The sequence below is a fragment of the Zootoca vivipara genome, chromosome 7, assembly GCF_965207765.1.
Source record: "Zootoca vivipara chromosome 7, rZooViv2.hap1.1, whole genome shotgun sequence".
Taxonomy (NCBI): Eukaryota; Metazoa; Chordata; class Lepidosauria; order Squamata; family Lacertidae; genus Zootoca; species Zootoca vivipara.
This window is the reverse complement of record NC_142590.1, coordinates 4,510,597-4,530,084: the sequence shown is the minus strand read 5'-3', so window position 1 is coordinate 4,530,084 and position 19,488 is coordinate 4,510,597. Positions and strand designations below refer to the sequence as shown.

Sequence of the window (19,488 nt, the reverse complement as noted above, 5' to 3'; positions counted from 1 at the left end):
GTTGTCAGTCAGTATCATGCTGACTTATCGTCCCAAATGTAACTTGCTTCATTTTCTATGTGCCTTTTTAAAATTTTAATTTTATTTTACATTTAGTTTTCTATCCAGCTATTTGGTCATATTCTGTTATAATCATGCCATATTTTAAATATTATTTTGGGTGGGAAACACTATATATATATATATATATATATATATATATATATATATATATATATATATATGGTCTAACTTTTGGACAATTTCTAGTGCATAGACAGTAAAGATTGTAACCAAACTAGACATTTTAAAATTTTAATTATGTCCATTTAGTGTTCTCAAACATGTTTTTGATATCTAAGTAATGGACACCACAGCATTTTTAAAAAAGATGTCCTTCAAAAATTTATGATAGGCAAGCTCTTTCAATCATTTTTTATTCTTCCATTTCCTTTATGAAGTTTCCTTATCTTTGTGAATTTCTACAATTGGAAGTGCTAATTTATTCAATTGCAAACCAACATAAATTGGATCTGCGACTTACTGACAAATTATGGATTTCACAAAAAATAATTTAGTTGGCATTAAACCATTTTCTTATCAATGTAACTTCATCATGTCTACATTCACACCTAATCAGAAAGTTATACTCATTGGTTTTAACAGTATGTTTGGTTCAGCACTTAAGATCCTGAATCCTCAAAGACATAGCTATTACTGAAATTGATCATATTACTTCCCAATGCCTAATTTAGCATCTTAAAAGAATTCAACTGCAAGGTGTTCAGAACGTTATGGAGAGAGAAAAAGCTCTCCCAAGATACTCAGCTTCAAGCTTTGTCAAATTACTCTTCTAAAATAAAGTTGACATTCTAATGGAAATGCTCTACTTACAGCATAACAGGAAAGAAAGGCAAAAAACAGTGAGCTGTTTTTTAAAAAGCTGAAGTACATACTACAGGCCAATTCTGTCTGTTTCTGACTGCAGGTTAAGCATGTGTTGAACCAACTATATTTTTGTTATATTCTTGTGAGGTAGATTGGAATTAGAGCAGATGGCATCTTTAAGATTTCAGCATTTTAAACCATTTGTATGGTTTAAACATTCTTGAATATTTCCAAATGCTCAAGTTTCTTCCTATATTCACTGGCCTCCCAACTCAATTCAAACATACAACATTCTTTTCATTGATTACGTTCCAAACTACAGTATTCTACTCAAAGCAAGTTCCTGCTGCAATGCCAGTGTCTCATTTGGCAAATTTAATTTCAAGCCCACTCATTGATTTACAAAGCTTAAGAATGAAACCAAGAAGGAGAAATTGTGGGCAGCATTCATGTAGGCAAAATACTGAGGCCAAAGGAAGAACTTTGCCTGATCCTATGAAGTGCCATTTTGTAGAATTTCTAGCATTTCAACAACATTACGTTTATTACCTGGATACTATGCTGGATCCATTGTAGAGGTCACTAGCATACGACAGTGTTGCGAGGGGTCGGACAGAATTGTAGCGAGTGAACTTGGATAGACACTCCTGAAATTCATCCAACTGGCTTGAGGTTCTGCTGTCATCTACAAAGGTAGGAGTTGGGGGGGAAGGAAAAATAGGATTTTTAGATGGTAGAACACTCAGGAGCATCAGCAATTAGTGCAACTGGTACGTTATTCAGTGACACATGTTCTGACTTCCCTAACCACACTAACATTCTGACAGCCCAATTCTACATCACTTAATTTCTGAATAGTCTTCAAAAAAGGCAGGTGCACACAAATCACATTACAGCAATCTAACCTGGATGTTATTAGTGCACGAGGCCAGGCCCATCCTTTCCAGATGGAATCACAGCCTAAGCAGATACTACTTTCGCTGCTGGTTCAGCAATGGCAGCAAGTTCTTCCACCTCCACCCTTCCTGTCCCGTTTTAGGAAGGGAGGAGAAGGAAAGCCTTATTGGTGGTGCAGGGCAGATGACAGGGTGCCCTACAGCACCCCCCACAAAAAGTAGTCACCCTAATTCATACACCACTTCCCAGGACAGACATGAATACAGGGACAGATGAAAACAGAGTAGGAAAGGCCACGGAGAACTTTGAGGTTAAGGAAAACTAATCTATGTTGATTGCAAATAGGGACAGCAATTTATGTAGGGAATTTAAAAGAGGAGCCCAAGAGATGAATGCTGTTGGCAGTGAAGTTTTAGATATAGACATAGGTAAGGGGACTGAGGTGGCACAAGAGCAATTAATATATTATTTTTGAATGTTTTAAAATTTATTCTACCATATGGTTTCTCAAGATGGTTCATAGTAGGTTATAAAAAATACATATAAAAAATCATTCATAATGAAAAGCTGCAATAGTCAAGGAAAGAGAAGACTAGAGGTTTATGCTGAAGTAATTGTGAGTGGGGGCTGAGAGAAGTCTGCCATGCTGTATAGTAAGTCAGACTGAATTTTGGGAACAAAGCAGGGACAAATTAAATAAAGACAAAGCTTTGTATCTGGTTGGCAGTGTGGAAGGCAATAATATGAACCAATTGAGAGAATTAATAAGGAATTGGAGGCCAGACAAAACTACAAACCAGAAACAAATCAATATTATGGCAATGGGTGTCAATTATCTTTGTCACCTAGAGAAATCAACCTTAGTGAGTGGCAAATTGCCATGCTGGACAGGAGAATGCAGGTAACTGGATGGATGGTAAAGACACAGTTAAGTACCCCATTCAGTAGCTAACAGGTATTCTACCTGATACGCGAGTCATCCTGGTGGAAAAGTAGCATTGCTCCAGATCTTCAAAATGGGCTGTAAGCCTCTTCCTCCTTGATGCTAGCGTACTGTTATACCAAGGCTGCTTCTTAGCCTGAAAGAAGGAGGGGGAGGAGAAAGGCTGTATTCAGAAGCAACTCCTTTGGCAGATTCTACTGCTCAACGAATGAACAGTAGATAGACATTTCAGATAGGCTAAGAATCAAAATAAGGGTTAACATTTGTATTTGCTTCTGATTTTGTCAGTGGTCCACATGGGAAGTCTTTTACCTATAATCCTTTTTATAGTAAGCTAATAATTACAACAGATCTATATTTATGCCTCAGGCATAAGATTTGTAAGAGAAATATCACACAAATCAAAGATCACAGTATTCCAGTGAACAGATGATACAACAGCAACTTCTCTAATTTCTTGTCATACTACTACAAAAGAAATGCCACCCAGCTCTCCAAGTTTGGGGGAGGGAATGGAATGTCTTTACACTAATCACTTTCAAGGAAACAAATGACCAAGAAATTACTTCTTGAGCTCCCTTTCCCCCAAAGGCAACTTACGGAACTACTTCAAAGCATACAAATTTCAGGATTAATTGCTCTCTTGAATTTTTCTATGCAATTTCTTCTTGCTAATACAGCTTTTAGTAGAAACACAACACTTGCACACTTACAACTCAACATTTTAAACTCAGATGAGTCTAAATAAGCAGAATATAATTCAAAATTCAAGAGGTGAATCTAAACCAGGCATCCCCAAACTTCGGCCCTCCAGATGTTTTGGACTACAGTTCCCAACATCCCTGACCACTGGTCCTGTTAGCTAGGGATCATGGGAGCTGTGGGCCAAAACATCTGGAGGGCCACAGTTTGGGGATGCCTGATCTAAACAAACAGAATATGATTTAAAATTGGGAGGTGTGCGTAGGCAATGCTAAGGCTTCAAGTTTTCAATATCGAAACTTAATCAGACAGGATAAAGTTTGTGGGTCCTTCACATTTCCATGGCAGTCCTGAGTTATGTATAGATCTGTGGCATTTATGGATAACTTAACTATACATTTCTTAGAAAGCGAGAATCTTTCCTGCCTACTCATCCCCAGCTCATTTTGCAGTCACATGCTACTTAATTATAATGGTACTCATGCAGAACTCAAATTACCAATGTCAATTCTAAAATATGTATACCAACCAAAAAATGATTACATTTTTGAAAAATGTTAACAAGACTGTAGACTTGCCACCCTGCATTTCATATACTAACATCAACACGCTAATAAGAATGACTGATGAGTAAGTTCCACGGCCGTCTTCGTAAGTTGAGGTTTTCGGATGTCGAAGCGTGGTTTCGCGCTTCTGCGCATGTGCAGAACGCGCGCACTGGGCCCGTGCAGCAAAAGGCCTTCCGGGGGTTGTCGACTTCGGAAGTTGAAGCGTTTGGATGTCAAGGTATGACTGTACCTTTGTATTACAACAAAACTAAGAACCTGCTCTGTTACTAAATGATCAATCTGCCATGATGCATCTTTGATGAAATCAAGCTGCTTCACATCACACAACTTGTTTTCTTCAATGATCTGTTCGCTCTCTTGCTTACCATGCCATCTCAAGTAGTTGTATTCAGTATACAGCAGGAAGTATTAAGAAAAACTTCATTAGGGCCAAGCTAAACAGAATGCAGGAAATATACAAATCTCTTGCAAGTATCTGAAGGGTCAATAGGGAAACCCAGACTGGATGAAGATTAGGGCACTAGATAAGTAGTAAGCAAAACCTTTCCCACTGCACTGTTTTCACAATGAAAATATCCCCAAATCTATTTGCTCCATGAGAGAAAATATATACACTCTGCCCCACAGGGTAAACAAATTTGAAGGGTACCAAAATAGCTAAACTGTGGTTAATTGTAACTATGGATAAGGAAAACAAACCAGCTTCAAAAAGTATGGTTTGAAGTTTGTATGCTTTCACTTGCCATATTTAAGACTGTCTGGGTATAGACAGCACTGCAAGCTGTAGCTAATCAAAAATTAACTTCTCCTTTTAGCTGCATCAGAGGAGGGGAAAACTGTGTAAGTCTAGGAAGAGACTAGGCTTATTCTTGTAACTATGGTTTAGCATTATCTCCTGAACAGCATATTTGAAAACTTTAAATGCTCTGCATTTAACCTACAAACTAGCTTTGGCTCCTCACCGTAAATATTTAAGAACATCCATATCACCCTCCCAAATTGAGCTGTTGGAGGTGAACTTCCCCATCTTTGTACATGCCAAGATTATTTTCTTACCTGGGAAGTACTGCTAAATCCAGGAGGTTGGCTGTATTCTGTAGAATCAATAATGCTACTGTAAAAATAAAGAAAATAATATGCATAAGGGGTTAAAATATATAGTGCAAGCCATATACATTTCCCCCAATGTGCAACTTTAGTAGCCAGAAAAGTCACAGTGTCACCATTTGTCATCCGAGAACATCTCTACTCAGTCTACCTTCTACCTACTCTACTCTTCTACCTTTCTAGAAGCTAGTAAATGGCATTCCAGTGCATCTCCTCACACTTAAAGAGCAACCATTTGCCTTGCAACTGGGGCTTAAAGCTCACTACAAGCTATCATCACAGTAATGTGAAGCTGCATGGAAAGCAAATCTTAAGGCATTTAAAGGGAGGTAGTATTACACCTTGCCGGACATAAGAGGCTGACTTTGTTGCTGATTTTATTGTGGTTCGCTGTACCATACACCTTCCCTTGCACCGCACTTCCCATTCTGCCCTGCTTGAGCATGCCTCCCCTACCACACCATCCACTTTGTATGGAAATCATATGGATTTCTACTTCCTTTCACCATTCTTCTATTCTTCTAATCAATAAAGTGTGATCATTAATCAAAATGTTGGTATTCATTGGCAGAAAAGGTGTGGTTAAGGTGGGAAGGAGGGGCAGTTTTGTTATCTAGTTGACTTTCTGAAAGTGCTTACTTATCATTAGAATTGTGTTCAAGTGGGGCTGCTTCACAGGTAAATTTGCTGGAGTGAGTTTGGGTGTTTTGCCATTGGAAGCTAAATGTAGGTTTGGGGACCTTGATTACTAGTGACAAGGATCTTCTCTTCAAGGTGGGAACGACATTTCTTGTTCCATGGTGATGTAAGGAAAGAGCTTTCCCTTTGGGCAAGTATATGTTTGGGTAATTTGTTGGACTGCAAAAAAAGAATTGTCTCTCAAGGTTTTTTTCTTCCTCCTGGAAGATTCAAATTCCTGGCAAAATGTACTAGCCCCCAAATTTTGGGGGGAAGCACAAAGTGAACTCTAGATAGTTGCTCCAAAGGGAATCAAGCCCTCAGGCTGCAAAATATTTCCCACCCCCATAGGACATAGTGCATTCCCATTACTTCTATACAAACTGTATTTCCTTCTAAAGAGACAGAAACATTAGTAAAGCAGATGGGTGTAGACTATGGCACGGAAAGGGGGGAAGGGGGGAAGATACGGGGGGAGCAAGTTTTGTTTTGATTTTATTAAGTGTGTTCTATACCAGACATCTCAGTAAACAACAGAGTAGTACCTGTGGGAAGGTGAGGGAGCTTCAAACTGAGGCACAGTGCTGTCCTCACTGACTGGTGAATACAAGCCACTCATTTCCTGCAATATAACCAGATGCAGCACAGTAAGATTTACACCCCCATTAACAGCAGGCACCTGTAGGAAGATACTGTACTTAACTCATTATTTCCATTTCAACTCAGCTAGTTTCATAGAACATTCCTAGCATTTTCTGGAGCTGCTAATGCTATTTTCTCTTTTTATGGTGCTAAAGCAGCTAAGCCACACTGAGTTTATCATCAAAGTGCTTTATTCCAAGAGCAGGCTGGTACAATTAGGACCAATAGCTTCCACCTGAGCCTCTTAATATCAGCCCAGATGAAGAAAGTCAGCTGTTATCTCTCAAAATGTCCAAACACTTTTATAAGCTTAAGGGTGAGACAGGAGCTCTGATATATGATGATGCATTTGAATAAATAGCAAGTTCATTCCAGCATTTCTAAATTAGCTTCTCAAGATAAGTGAAGCCTACAGGGCAGCCTACCTGAATAGGCTGACAGGTAGCAAAACTCTTAAATTGGCAGGGTCAAACTGCATCCGATTGTTTCAAAGTCCAAAACTAAAACTAAGGTTAAAAGGTTTTTTGTGGAGAAAATACATACCTAATGTACAGTACTTATGGAAGCTAACTAGACAGGATTACTAAGCATCTTTTCTCTTACTGGAATAAATTTAACAAGCACCTGAATATTCACATTTATAGCCTTCCTTCATCTACAACAGAATAGGTGGCAGTTCCCTGTAGTCTTACACAGTTACATTACTTATGTAAATATAAGCAATATGTGGGCACTGCTAATCAAACATGTCTTTCCAACAAAGAGCCCCCATGGTTAGCCTCAGTCCAGTACTTATACATGCTGCAACCACATGGGATCAGGAACTGCCACATCATTGCAATAACTTTCAAAACGGGGCTCTTATTCCAGAAAAACAGAGGGACAAAGTAAACAGAAGGGGCGAGATTACTATTCCTATCTACCTGAATGTTGCCACTTGGATGCAGCCTTTTCTTTCTGGCACTATCATTTTATGGGCTGAAGGAAAGTTCATGTTGTTGGTCTCTGTCTCGAGAGACAATGGGGTCGAAATGCTATGTTAGCAGTACTGAAGTGACCTGTCTGGGGCTAAAACCTGGGCAGTGTGTATGGAGGTCCTGGGTTGCCCAGACAACAAGACCCTATTCTCAGCCTTGCTGATGTGGGCCAAAGAAAAATGGAGTAACACATTTGGCACCAGCTTGGCATACCAAGGTGCCACCCGTCTTAGGAACTTCACTTTGTGTAGGTTACTCCTTGGCTTTTTCTTCTCCCGAAGAATCAATCAGAGTTTGAAGTGAAGTATGACCCATAATAATAATAATAATAATAATAATAATAATAATAATAATAATAATAATAATTTGAGCCATCTAGGATTACGATGCAACTCCCAATACCTCACAAGCTGAAGCACACAGAAAGCTACACACAGAGAAATAAATTCTGTATACACTGAAGGTATACATGTATTTGAAATGCTCTCTCATCAAGCAGAAACTCAAGCATTCAAGTGAACAAATTAACCAGAAAGCTTAATCTGTTCATTTTCCTCATTACCGAAGTAACTGCCATAAACTTAACACAGCAGCTCACAGCGATGCAGACAATTTAATGGAAATGAAAAACTGCTCAAGTTGCAACAATGGCTGGGTGCCTCACCTCCACTCGTTTGATATCTTCTTCCAGAACACTCAGTTCCTTCTGGATCTGCTCCAGTTGCTGTGGATGAAAAAAGGGATAAGTAAAATCTAAGCCAATTTGTACTGGAAAGACTGACACTAGCATAAAATAAATCATTTTCCTTAAAGAGAAGGAAGCGCAATGGGGTTAGGAAAAAATACTCATCTCAGGTAGTCACTGTGCACAAAGTAATGTGCATTATATAAACAAACAAAAATGTCACAGGCAAGAACATTATGTTGCATAGCTTCAGTAATAAAGGGGCCCAACATTATTAAACGTTAATATGTGGTACTCTTGACATCCAAGGTTCTTAAAGTGGTTTTAAAAGCAATTATGCTTCACATAATTAGAAAGTCACTGATAACCTACCCAGCACTTGTATTGCTATAGCCCAGGCATCCCCAAACTGCGGCCCTCCAGATGTTTTGGCCTACAACTCCCATGATCCCTAGCTAGCAGGACCAGTAGTCGGGGAAGATGGGAATTGTAGTCCAAAACATCTGGAGGGCCGAAGTTTGGAGATGCCTGCATAGCCTGTAAGATAATAGCAAATAGGCAAAAAAAATCCTTCGGAAACAAGTAAAATAATTCAACTTGAAGCAAGCTGAATTTAATTTGCCTAGTGATAAACATTCTGTTTATTTTGGAATTGGCAATGCATCGATGTTAACATTGGGAATTTCAAATCTTTTGAAAGGAACAGCTAAAATAAAACTAGGCATTATATCAAACAACTAGCTTATATCAAAATGTGTCACATCCAGGGCCTAGTAGAGAAGGGGAGGAGTTATCTAGACACCATCAGATACTTGAATAGTGGTATCAACCCATACTGTAGAGTAGCCATGATACGTAAGATTCAATTGTGACTAGGGCTGCTACCTGTCTCTTAAAATGCGGAATCATCTTGTATTTCAAAGTAAAATGCTAAACCCTGTATTGATTTAATATGGGATGCAGTTTGTCCCGTAATGAAGTCATCCTCCCATCCTCCATTCCCTCTCCACTCGCTGACCCTTTAAGGCGTTTCTGCCCTGCCTCTCCTCCTCCTGCCATTTTTGTCCCTGCCATGGCACTGTCGGCGGGCAGAGCTAGCATGGGCAGAGAAGTCCTAGCTTTCTTTGTTTCATCATTTCATCATTTCCCTGAATCCATAATGTCCCAAGTTCTTCAAAAGGATGGGGACATCCCCTCCCCCCATCCCCAAAAGAAGGACCTTTGCATTGAGGAATTACCCCGTCTCTCTTTCCACCAACCGCTTTTCCATCTCTGGGACAGCCCACCCATCCCAAGAAAACAAGTCTCCAAGTTGTCCGTAGTCCTCTGCCTCTTCCATTGCTCCCTGCATCATTCAGTTCTCTCCCTTTCCTTACACCTCTACTCCTGCATCCCCCAAAAGAAGCTTCTTCCTTTTGGCATTCTAATTCTTCCCCTCCCATACTTCAAATAGCCTCTCCGCGTTTCACTTTCTTTACACCTGTAAGAAACCCCCCTACACCTCAGTCCTCTTTGGTCTCCTTCTCATTTGCTTTCTCTCCCTCATTATCCTGGCCGGCTTCGTTCTTGGGGTATATATGTGTGCAGTCAGCACATCCCCAGCGGGAAGGGTCTGTCCGCTTCCCTACTGACATTGAGCCTCCCCTCTTTGTTTGCCTAGCAACAGCCCATTCTGCCTTGTGTGCCCCCCTACCCTTGCTCTGCTTTTTTGCTAAACTGCTGCATCTGTGATGTGCCTCTGCAACAGCTTGGGGGGGAAGAGAGCCTGCCAATGCATGCAAAACTCTCTATCCATGCAAAGAGATCGGTGCCTGCTTTGCTTTTTTTCTCCTGCAGGTCTCTGCAGGAAGGTAGACATGATGGAATGGCAGGAAGGGTCCTCCTGGCAGGCTTGCAAGAAGGAAAGGGAGTCTCTTCTTTAAGCTGCAAAACTCCCTTGAGTGGTTTTCCCTTCCCTTCCCTTGTTTTTGCTGCATGTAATGGGTTCTCCCTTTTTAGTGTCCAATAACCCAAACCCTTTTAATAGGATTAAAGTCCAAAGCTGCAAGAGAGAGAGAAAATGCAACAAGCGCTGGAGCCAGATTTAGGTTAATTGCTCGCCCCCCATTTCTAAGCCCCCCTACAAAGACTCATTTCCCTCTCTCATTAGTTAGCTATCAGGAGGAGGACAAAGGATTGAGCAGGTTCCTTATCAGCCAGGCATATTTCAAAATTGGGGCACTTTGACTAAAACAAAAAACAAAACAGCTTCATCTTGAAAAAAAGGAATCACGTTATACTATTTCCAGAGTTACTCTTACAGCTTTTGGGGTCAGTCCCCCCCCCCCCCCGCCGAGAGAGAGAGAGAGAGAGAGAGAGAGAGAGAGAGAGAGAGAGAGAACTTTCTTGTGATGCAGCAAAGCTCTGTGGTCAGAGATTTTAATTGCACCTGCAAATGTTTACAAGCAAGCAGCACTCTCACTCAAGCAGCTAGGCAGTTTTAATGGCAAATCTCAATCAATGGGCATTAGATTACTACTTTTGTCGCAGAAAGATCTTTGAAAAAATGTGGCTGCTGAGACTTTCCCTCAACACTTACAAGGCACAGTGTCAATGGACACCTTCAAAACAATCAATAAAATATCCAGGTTTTATTATCAGCTTCAGCACCAAACTACCAGCATGAGAGATAAGTGTGACCCTCTGCATTATTCATAGGATATGTTTGCCACACTCACACAATGCTTCATGCCACATTGGACTGTTACAACCGATCATCCATTAGCATCATTCACAAGAGGATGTCTGAAGACGCATCAGGTGCCATCCAAACCCACAAAGTATAGCATAAAATTCCTAACTGTATCACAATTCCAGATCCTGCGTTTATAATACAGACATACATGAGTAAGGAAGAAAGTGCTCCAGCAATATTAAACAGGCCACACAGTGGTTTAGAAAGTAACGTTACATTTGCAGGGTTCTGGGTAGAGTAAAACAAAGTGATAACTTCTTCACCAGAGGACCACTCACCAGGGAATTAAGACTAGAAAAACCTGACTCAGTTTGGCACACTGAAAAAACAAACCAGAAATTACCCCAGACACTCTTGCCCAGAATTTAGAAGTACCATCAACAAGATATTTAGTTTTCAAGAAGATTTTGCAGTGTTTACTTCTTCAGTAAACACTGTTGCAATCTCGGACCAAGATTCCAAGCCAGAGATCAGTTCTCTCCAGATGTTTTGGACTACTATGCCCATCAAGGGCACCATGGCTAATGGATGAGGATGATGACAGCCATAATTCAAAATATCTGGGGCACCAGTTTAGGAAGACTATTTTATTATTATAAAACTAAAGGTGCTGTGAACACCTGTAACCAGATGGCCTCAATATGCAAAATCAAACAGTGGATGATGATAGTTTTTCTTCATTTTCAAATATTTGGGGGGGGGGCACACTGCCTACTTAAATGCCTATGAAATCTGCTAGCAGAAAAACCTAGGATGATGTGAACATCCCAAATAGCATCTCTTCCTATGAGACCTGAATCTACAGTTGAACAAACCCTGGATTAAGTGACACATCACCCGCTTGTTTAGGACATCAAGAGGGGTAGCTTCACAACAGGTAGGACCCACTTCTGCTGCCAACAAGGAAAACTGAAGCTATCATCTGTGCAGTAAATGAAATAATGGAAAAATCATAACAAATATATGCTTCAAATGATTGTTTCATTTGACCTACTCATACAGTTGTGAAATGTGATGGGTGTACTTACACAGGCAACATATGCTTCCGTTACAAAGTCTATAAAATGTGCTGTTGCCAATAATTCATTGTATGTCCCAAAGTGGCATCAAATCTACCCCCCCCCCCAATTTTATGAACACTTTCCAAAAACCATCAAGATTATAAAAGCACCAAAAAGCAAGCTGATCCTAAAGCAACTGTAGTTTTAAGGAATCAACTTCAGAGCATTTCAATGCCACATTTTTCAAAAGGCAAACAAATGGATGGATGCTTATGGAAATGAGCATTAAACCAGCAAAAATCCCTGCTGCATGTTATTGTGGCTATTTTCATCTAACTGAGCAGGGAAATTGCTGAAACATTTTTTAAAAAATAAGGATAATGGAAAATTTATTGCTGAAGCTAAAAACCTACCTTGGGAATGCAAGAACTAATCCACTATCTGTGATCTGAATGATTTTTGCCTTTGTCATTTCTCCTCCCCTATAAATCAATCATCCTATACACGTGTGTAAATGACCTAAGCAACAATGTTTGACATGAAAAGTGATTAGCAGGAGCTAACAACGGCACTGGAGAATTCATGCTTTTATTTGTCCACAATTACCACGCAATAACTAGTGCCAGTCTCTCTTTCGCTACTTAACATTTTCATTATGTTGACGGAGCACCAGCAGTTGAATGGATATATTTAGGAAGATGACAACTCCAGAATGTTCAGTATACATACTCAGCTAAATGAAGTAGTGTAACACTTCCAGGGCAGCTGCCTTTGCAACTGCTGCCTTTGTCTCCTTTGCGAGGAAGGGCATGCTATAAGAAACTTAATGAATAATTTTCAGCTGCCCAAAGTATTTTTCATTGTGTGTATAAAATAAGCTTCACTTAAGTGAGCAGGCATGATAGTGATAAGCTCCTAAATTGGCCTGCTCACTTAAAGGAGGGGGCGTAGGCCTGAACTAAATCACAGAATTGTAGAGTTGGGAGGGACCTCAAGGGTCATCTAGCCCAACCCCCTGCAATATGGAAACGCTGCCCTCCTTGGTATCTCCTGGGAGGATTTTAGTCTCTATGTCAACCCAGTTCTTTCTTTTCAGAAGCAGAAGGAGACTGCACAGCTTAGGCCTTTCCTAGCTATTCACTCCTCTTGGCAATTTTACAGAATGCTACTACAGTGGTGCCTCGCTTAACGAATGCCCTGCTTAACGAAATTTCCACTTAACGAAAGGATTTTTCGAGCAGAGGTTGCCTCGCTAGACGAATTCGTTTTATGAAAAATTCGTCTAACGAATCGCGGTTTCCCATAGGAATGCATTGAAATTCACTTAATGCGTTCCTATGGGCAAAAAAAAATTCAAAAAAATTTCAGTGCATTCCTATGGGATTCGCTAGATGAATTTTTTGTTATAAGAAAAGACCCGTGGAACGAATTAAATTCGTCTAGCGAGGCACCACTGTACCTTATCTTCTGCAGCCTTGGAGTCATTGTACTGAAACTGGCCCAATGTACACCGGTTCCCCACACCTCCCCCCCAAAAAAAATTATTCTCTTGCTGCCTCACTATTACCAGCTCTCTCTCTCTCTCTCTCTCTCTCTCTCTCTCTCTCTCTCTCTCTCTCTCTCTCTCTCTCTCTCTCTCGACTTCCACTAGACCATGGCAGCTATCAATTGGATACTGCTAAGTGGAAACCTTGCTTTGTTTCCAGGCTTGTTAACACTGCTAATTTTTTTTAGTTAATCCTTTCAAGCTTCTCTGACTGGAGTTAAATTATGTCAGAGTGTGTGTGTGTGTGTGTTTTGTTTTAGAGATTTTTAAAATAGCTGCATTTTTACTCTTATAATCTATCCAGAAAAAGCCAATTGGCTATTTAAAGTTGGGGTATACAACTGTCACACACCTTTTTGTTTTCTTATGATATTTGGGAGATCCTTCCCAAGGGTACCAAGAGACCGTTCCAAGAAGTCTTATCATACCCTGCAGTTACTGCTGGCCAACAACAAAGTTAAAGTAGCCAACTAATTTTAAATCCAATTTACCATTCATAAGTGGGGTGTTCAGCGACAAGACAAAGACTATTTGCAAAAAAAAAACTACAAGATTTGTGACCAAGAGGAAAGGCTTTTATATACTCAGGGACACAGGAAAAGCAGAATAAAAATAAAATAGAAATAATAATGATATGATGATGACAACATCTAAAATTAAACAGTCAATTTTTGAACATGAGTTTAAGAGTAAATATAGTTCATTTATTCCTGGCTAATCATCATTAGATGCATCACCAATACTGAGGGGCAAGGGCAGAGTGAATCTTAAATTACATGTGCGCAACCACATGACCCTAATGTACTCATTTAAGTTGGAAGAAGGACAAATATTCACACTGGCCATGTAGGGTAACTTCCTTTCCCCCCACCTAATAGGCCAAAAAGTCTGCTGTAACCTACTTGCATCCTATGAGATTTAACACTTTCCCCCCATGCTAAATCAATTAAAGCAAAACTTCATGTTTTAGCCATACACTAAACAGATACCATCTCCCCTTGTCCCACATTTTATAAAGATGGGATAAGACCTATCACAATATTATTTCAGCAAAAAAAATTTTTTATCACCCTAGAATCTATAGCAGGGGTCCCCAGACTTACCGGGCTTCGGGCCGGTGCCCGCCGCGCCGACCGCGCGGCGGGCCGGAGAGCAGGGGAGTGCGCACGCAGCGGGGCGGAGGGCGGGGGAGTGCGCGCCCGTGCGCATGCGCACACGCACACGGTCGGGGGAAAAATCGCCGAAAATCGCTTGTGCGCATGCGTATGGGCCTCCCCCGACCCGGAAGTGCATCGGAAATGACCTCTTCTGGGTCGGGAGAGGCCCATACGCATGCGCACAAAGGATTTTCGGCGATTTTTTGCCGATTTTGAAGATCGCCGCCGCGCCGCGCGCCGTAAGAGCGGGCGGCAGCAGCGGGCGGCAGGGGTCGTCGCGGGCCGGATTGGGAGGCTAATTGGGCCGCATCCGGCCCGGGGGCCGTAGTCTGGGGACCCCTGATCTATACCGGTAGTATATGTATATACATGGTAACAGGCTTTCCATATTAAGACTTTTTAAAAAACTTTGCTAGAAAATGATTTGTAATGCTGCCCAATTCTAGTCCGATCTGCAATTTACTCCAAAAAGTTCCTGTAACTGCCAACAACTATGTCCTTGACAGTCTTCTTTCCCACCACATTAAAAGTTAAGCAAAAGAAACACCCATTTCAAGTTGAAACACAGGAACACAAACCACCCTTCACAGTATGATATAGAGCCTTTCAAATCCATGTGTTTTAAAGATTCTATTGTGAAGGATTCCCACCCTACCCCACACACCTCTTTATTAACACAATGTGATATCCCAACTCGCATTATTAAAAATAGGGCAATGGAAAAAAGACATCAATGGTAGTAAATCAAGTAGGTTGTGTTAAGTAGGTTACGTTACCTCTCTTTTATTTCTCCTGGCAACCTTCAGGAATTCCATCAAAATCTGTAGCTGGGCAGCATGGGATTCCTGTAACAGAAGGTTTAGACATAAAAACAAGACAATGTGCCAAATAAATAAATAAATTCAAAGATACATGCAAATATTTTCACTCTGAAAATGTGCATATACAAGATGCTCAGGTGATACATGACTACAAATGGAAATATGTACAAAAACCTGTGCAATTGGAAAGCCTAGCATGTACATTTTGTACATTGCATGGCAATGTACAAAACTGCATGGGTGGCAGCTTGATAATTATGGAATGCCCTGACCTTTCAGATTTCACTGATGCTGACTCTGGTGGATTTACAGCACTAGTTAAAAACCCATTTATTCGCCCAGACCTTTTTGTACATTTGTTCACTGGCAGAAATGGGCACGCCTGTCATTACACATCCATGTGATGTTCAGCTTTCAAACATTATTGGTTTTAAAGGTAAAAGGTAAAGGACCCCTGAATGGTTAAGTCCAGTCAAACTTGATTATGGGGTATGAAGCTCATCTCGCTTCAGGCCAAGGAAGCCAGCATTTGTTTGCAGACAGCTTTCCAGGTCATGTATTATAGAACCAACTTTGGGAATACAAATAGAGGCCATTTTCACTTCACTCACAATCTGAAACCCACTCCAAAGTAGATTTTCAGATCCTGCAATAAGGAAAATCTTGGTTGGAGAGAATTTGCTCCACAAAGTAGATCAGTTTTGGCTTAGGGTCTTATATTCCTAAAACTGGCTCTTTACCCAGTACAAGCATTTTATCTGCACCAGCCCAGTATCCTTTATTATCAATGCTATCCTCCCCTTCTAAAAATTATATTTATGCTGCTAAAAGGCAATGATACAATTACCACAAAAGATTATGGAAAATAAGCAGAGTAAACTGTTACTGGAGGCCATATATAAACAGTACCAATATAATTTCTCTGAGGAACTGAGTCTAAATGTAGGCATACAGCAATTTGTTCCACTTTATTACGTTTTTGTCTGAAAACTAAGTTAAGGGGAAAGGTTGTGCAGCTAAAAAAATACCACATCAGACTTCCCCAACCCAATTAATTAGATCTCCATTAACTATTGGTTAGGCAAATATTAACTGAGCCTACATATCCCTTTAAAAGTACTCCCCTTTTCAGTGGCCAACTCAAACGGGACAAAATGTTTCCTAAGCAATCTCCAATATTGATAATTCATACATTTATGCATATCTGCACTATAGGCCACAGTTACAGTTAGAAGGCACATCATGTAGCAACCAGTGCTGAATATAAGCAGCTTAGAGTTTGCTAAATGCTTGGATAGGAGACTTCCTGGTAACTCTCCTGAAGGTGGAATGTAAGTGCAACAAATACAATAAATCTCTGCACAACAGGCCTTAAAAATATCTAAAGCCGTATAAACATACAAAAATACCGTAAGCCTTTAAAAAGTTCAATAGCTTTTAAAGCCAAAAATTTATGCATATTAGTGCACACCAAGGTCATTAAATCTGTTAAGGTACATATATACCCACTCCACACAGCAGTGGAGCAGGAGGAGCAGGGAGCACAAGTAGTGTCCTTTCAAAAAAGAAAAAATGATTTTAATGTTAGTTGTTGCCATCTGTCTGTCTTGAGCAGGCATGGACAAACTCGGCCCTCCAGATGTTTTGGGACTACAACTCCTATCATCCGTAGCTTAACAGGACTAGTGGTCAGGGATGGTGGGAGTTGTAGTCCCAAAACATCTGGAGGGCTGAGTTTGCCTATGCCTGGTCTTGAGAGACAATGGAGTGCACCTCCAGGGGTGAAGTCAAATAGCTGCATTAAAAGCACCAAGAAGACCTCCCTGGGGGACAAGCCAGGGCAGTGTGTATGGAGGTCCTATGCTGCCCAAACAACAACCCCCCCCTCTTGTCCTGGTTGACGTGGTCCAAAGGAAAGCAGAGCAATACACTTGGCACCAGCTTGGCTGCAGGAGTTGCAGGAAGGAGGCATACAATGTGCCATCCAACTGTCTTAGGGACTGATGTTAATGTAGTGGAAGATAAAAGTGCAAATGGCTGTGAAAAGGTGAAAAAAGCAAGAATAGAGGCTTTCTTGACCATTTTTTCCATACTTCGCAACAGTAATTTTTGCAGCAAAACCCAATCATCAGATTCATTTAATCCAGGACTAAACCCAGAAATCTGAATGTATCCCAGCAATTTTGCATCCTGGTCCACCAGATATTAACAAACCCAAGCAAACAACAGGTTTATCATATTTCTTGTAGCTGGCCAATGGCTCTCTTGAGGGCAGTGCTTTAAATGGTGGGTTACAAGTAGTGCAAGCTTGATTTGTTAGACCATCTGCTTTTCAACATTGTGAAACACTGCAATATGGTGGGGCAGCACAATGTCAGAAAAAGGGTGAGCAGACAGCAGTTGCCGGCCATGGAAACAATTAGCACAGGCATCCCCAAACTTCGGCCCTCCAGATGTTTTGGACTACAATTCCCATCATCCCCGACCACTGGTCCTGTTAGCTAGGGATCATGGGAGTTGTAGGCCAAAACATCTGGAGGGCCGCAGTTTGGGGATGCCTGAATTAGCATCACTGTGTGCAGCTTCTGCCTCTTTCAAAACTGCTGCCCATCTGCCGATGCTAAGGCAACAGAGGCAGGCCCATGGGGGGGGGGAGAAAGAGTCAGTCTGCTCACCCCATGTACGCGCCAAAGAGGGACTTGATCAACTGAGAAGTGGGGGGTTAAGTAAGTCCGCTTCTCAGGTGATCAAACCCACGGCATCCAGCTCATGCAAGCTCAAGTGGGGGCTTTGTTAAACTGCTCGCTGACGAACGGGCAGCCACAAGCCCTCAGTGAAGCAGTTTAAAGAACCCGCCTGCCTGCACAGTCCCTCTGCCGTATGAGGGCCAGAGTGCATTGGTAGCTTCACCCAGCTCTTATTGCAGGTGAAGAAGCCTCACTCCTGAGTCCCTCTGTCACATCAAGAAGAACTTTCTGTTGTTACAGGCTGTTCCACAGTGGAATGGAGTCCCTAAGAAGATGATGGACTCCCCTTCCTTGGAGGTTTTAAAGCAGAGGTTGGATGGCCATCTGTAATGGATGCTTTAGTTGTGATTCCTGCATTGTAGGGGGTTGGACTAGATAACTCTCAGGGTACCTTCCAACTCTACAATTCTATTATAACTCACCGCAAGTTACCAGGTAAGTGGCATTTACAAGCTTTTCTACTTGTATTAAAATGGCTAAGCAACAATGCTAAGCAACCGTCAGGAAGTCACCTTTGTACTGTACAGTGGAACCTTGGTTCTCAAACTTAATCTGTTTCAGGAGTCCATTCGACTCCTGAAACCGTTTGAAAACCAAGGCGTGGCTTCCAATTGGCTGCTGGAGCTTTCTGCACTCAAGCGGAAGCTATGTCGGATGTTCGGCTTCCAAAAAACATTCGAAAACCGGAATACTTACTCCCGAGTTTTCAGCGTTTGGGAGCCGATTTGTTCGTCAACTAAGTCATTCGAGAACCAAGGAATGACTATTAGAATTTCACCAAACAAAAAGTAATGCTTCTTAATGTATTTATTAACAGAGAGAAGGGGGAAAGCTTACTGCTTCCAGCTGTTTTTTCTTCTGGACCAGGAGTTCCAACATTAAATTAACATTGGCCAAATCAAGGTTATCTTGATCTGTTCCCAGCAAATCTTGAAATATCTGCCACCTGTGGCCATTCTAAAAGCAAGCAAACAAACAGACAGATCATCAAGGTATGTGTTGGTGAAAACAGGCAAATAAATATTGCAGCAATTTATAGATTACAGACATGACCCACTGTATAAAGAGAATGCATTTCTCACAAAAAAAGAGCTTCACCCAACTTAAGTGCCATCTACCCCACTATACACAATTCCACAGCTTCCATCTAACCCTCAGGAGAGACAATAGGAAAGGAGCAGAATTACCCACTGAATGAGCAAAACACTGCCTGTAGTTATTTGGATCCAAACCTTGGACTTGTACAGTGGAAACTTAGGTACAGATTTCAGGGGATACATTTAAGCACACTGTAACTTTGGGCAAGTCTATGTCTTAATAAAAATTCTTAAAAGAAATATAGAGCCCTATTTTCCAGGGTAAGGTTTAATTGAAAAAACTGTGAATCATTTCACTATAAGCATGAAGAATGAAAT

At 41.0% G+C, this 19,488-nt stretch overlaps 1 protein-coding gene across 4 annotated transcripts in view; it reads right to left on the bottom strand.

Moving 5' to 3' along the window:
* Positions 1–19,488, bottom strand: part of COP1 (COP1 E3 ubiquitin ligase) — a 106,903-nt gene that overhangs the window by 75,074 nt on the left and 12,341 nt on the right. For all 4 annotated transcript variants that reach the window (XM_088674845.1, XM_088674846.1, XM_035121329.3 and 1 more), the window contains exons 5-11: positions 18,911–19,030; positions 15,282–15,350; positions 8,047–8,106; positions 6,309–6,385; positions 5,035–5,092; positions 2,729–2,843; positions 1,417–1,552 (exon numbers count right to left, since the gene is read on the bottom strand). In XM_088674845.1, coding sequence (XP_088530971.1) covers positions 1,417–1,552; positions 2,729–2,843; positions 5,035–5,092; positions 6,309–6,385; positions 8,047–8,106; positions 15,282–15,350; positions 18,911–19,030 — 635 coding nt within the window. The remainder of the gene's footprint in view (positions 1–1,416; positions 1,553–2,728; positions 2,844–5,034; positions 5,093–6,308; positions 6,386–8,046; positions 8,107–15,281; positions 15,351–18,910; positions 19,031–19,488) is intronic.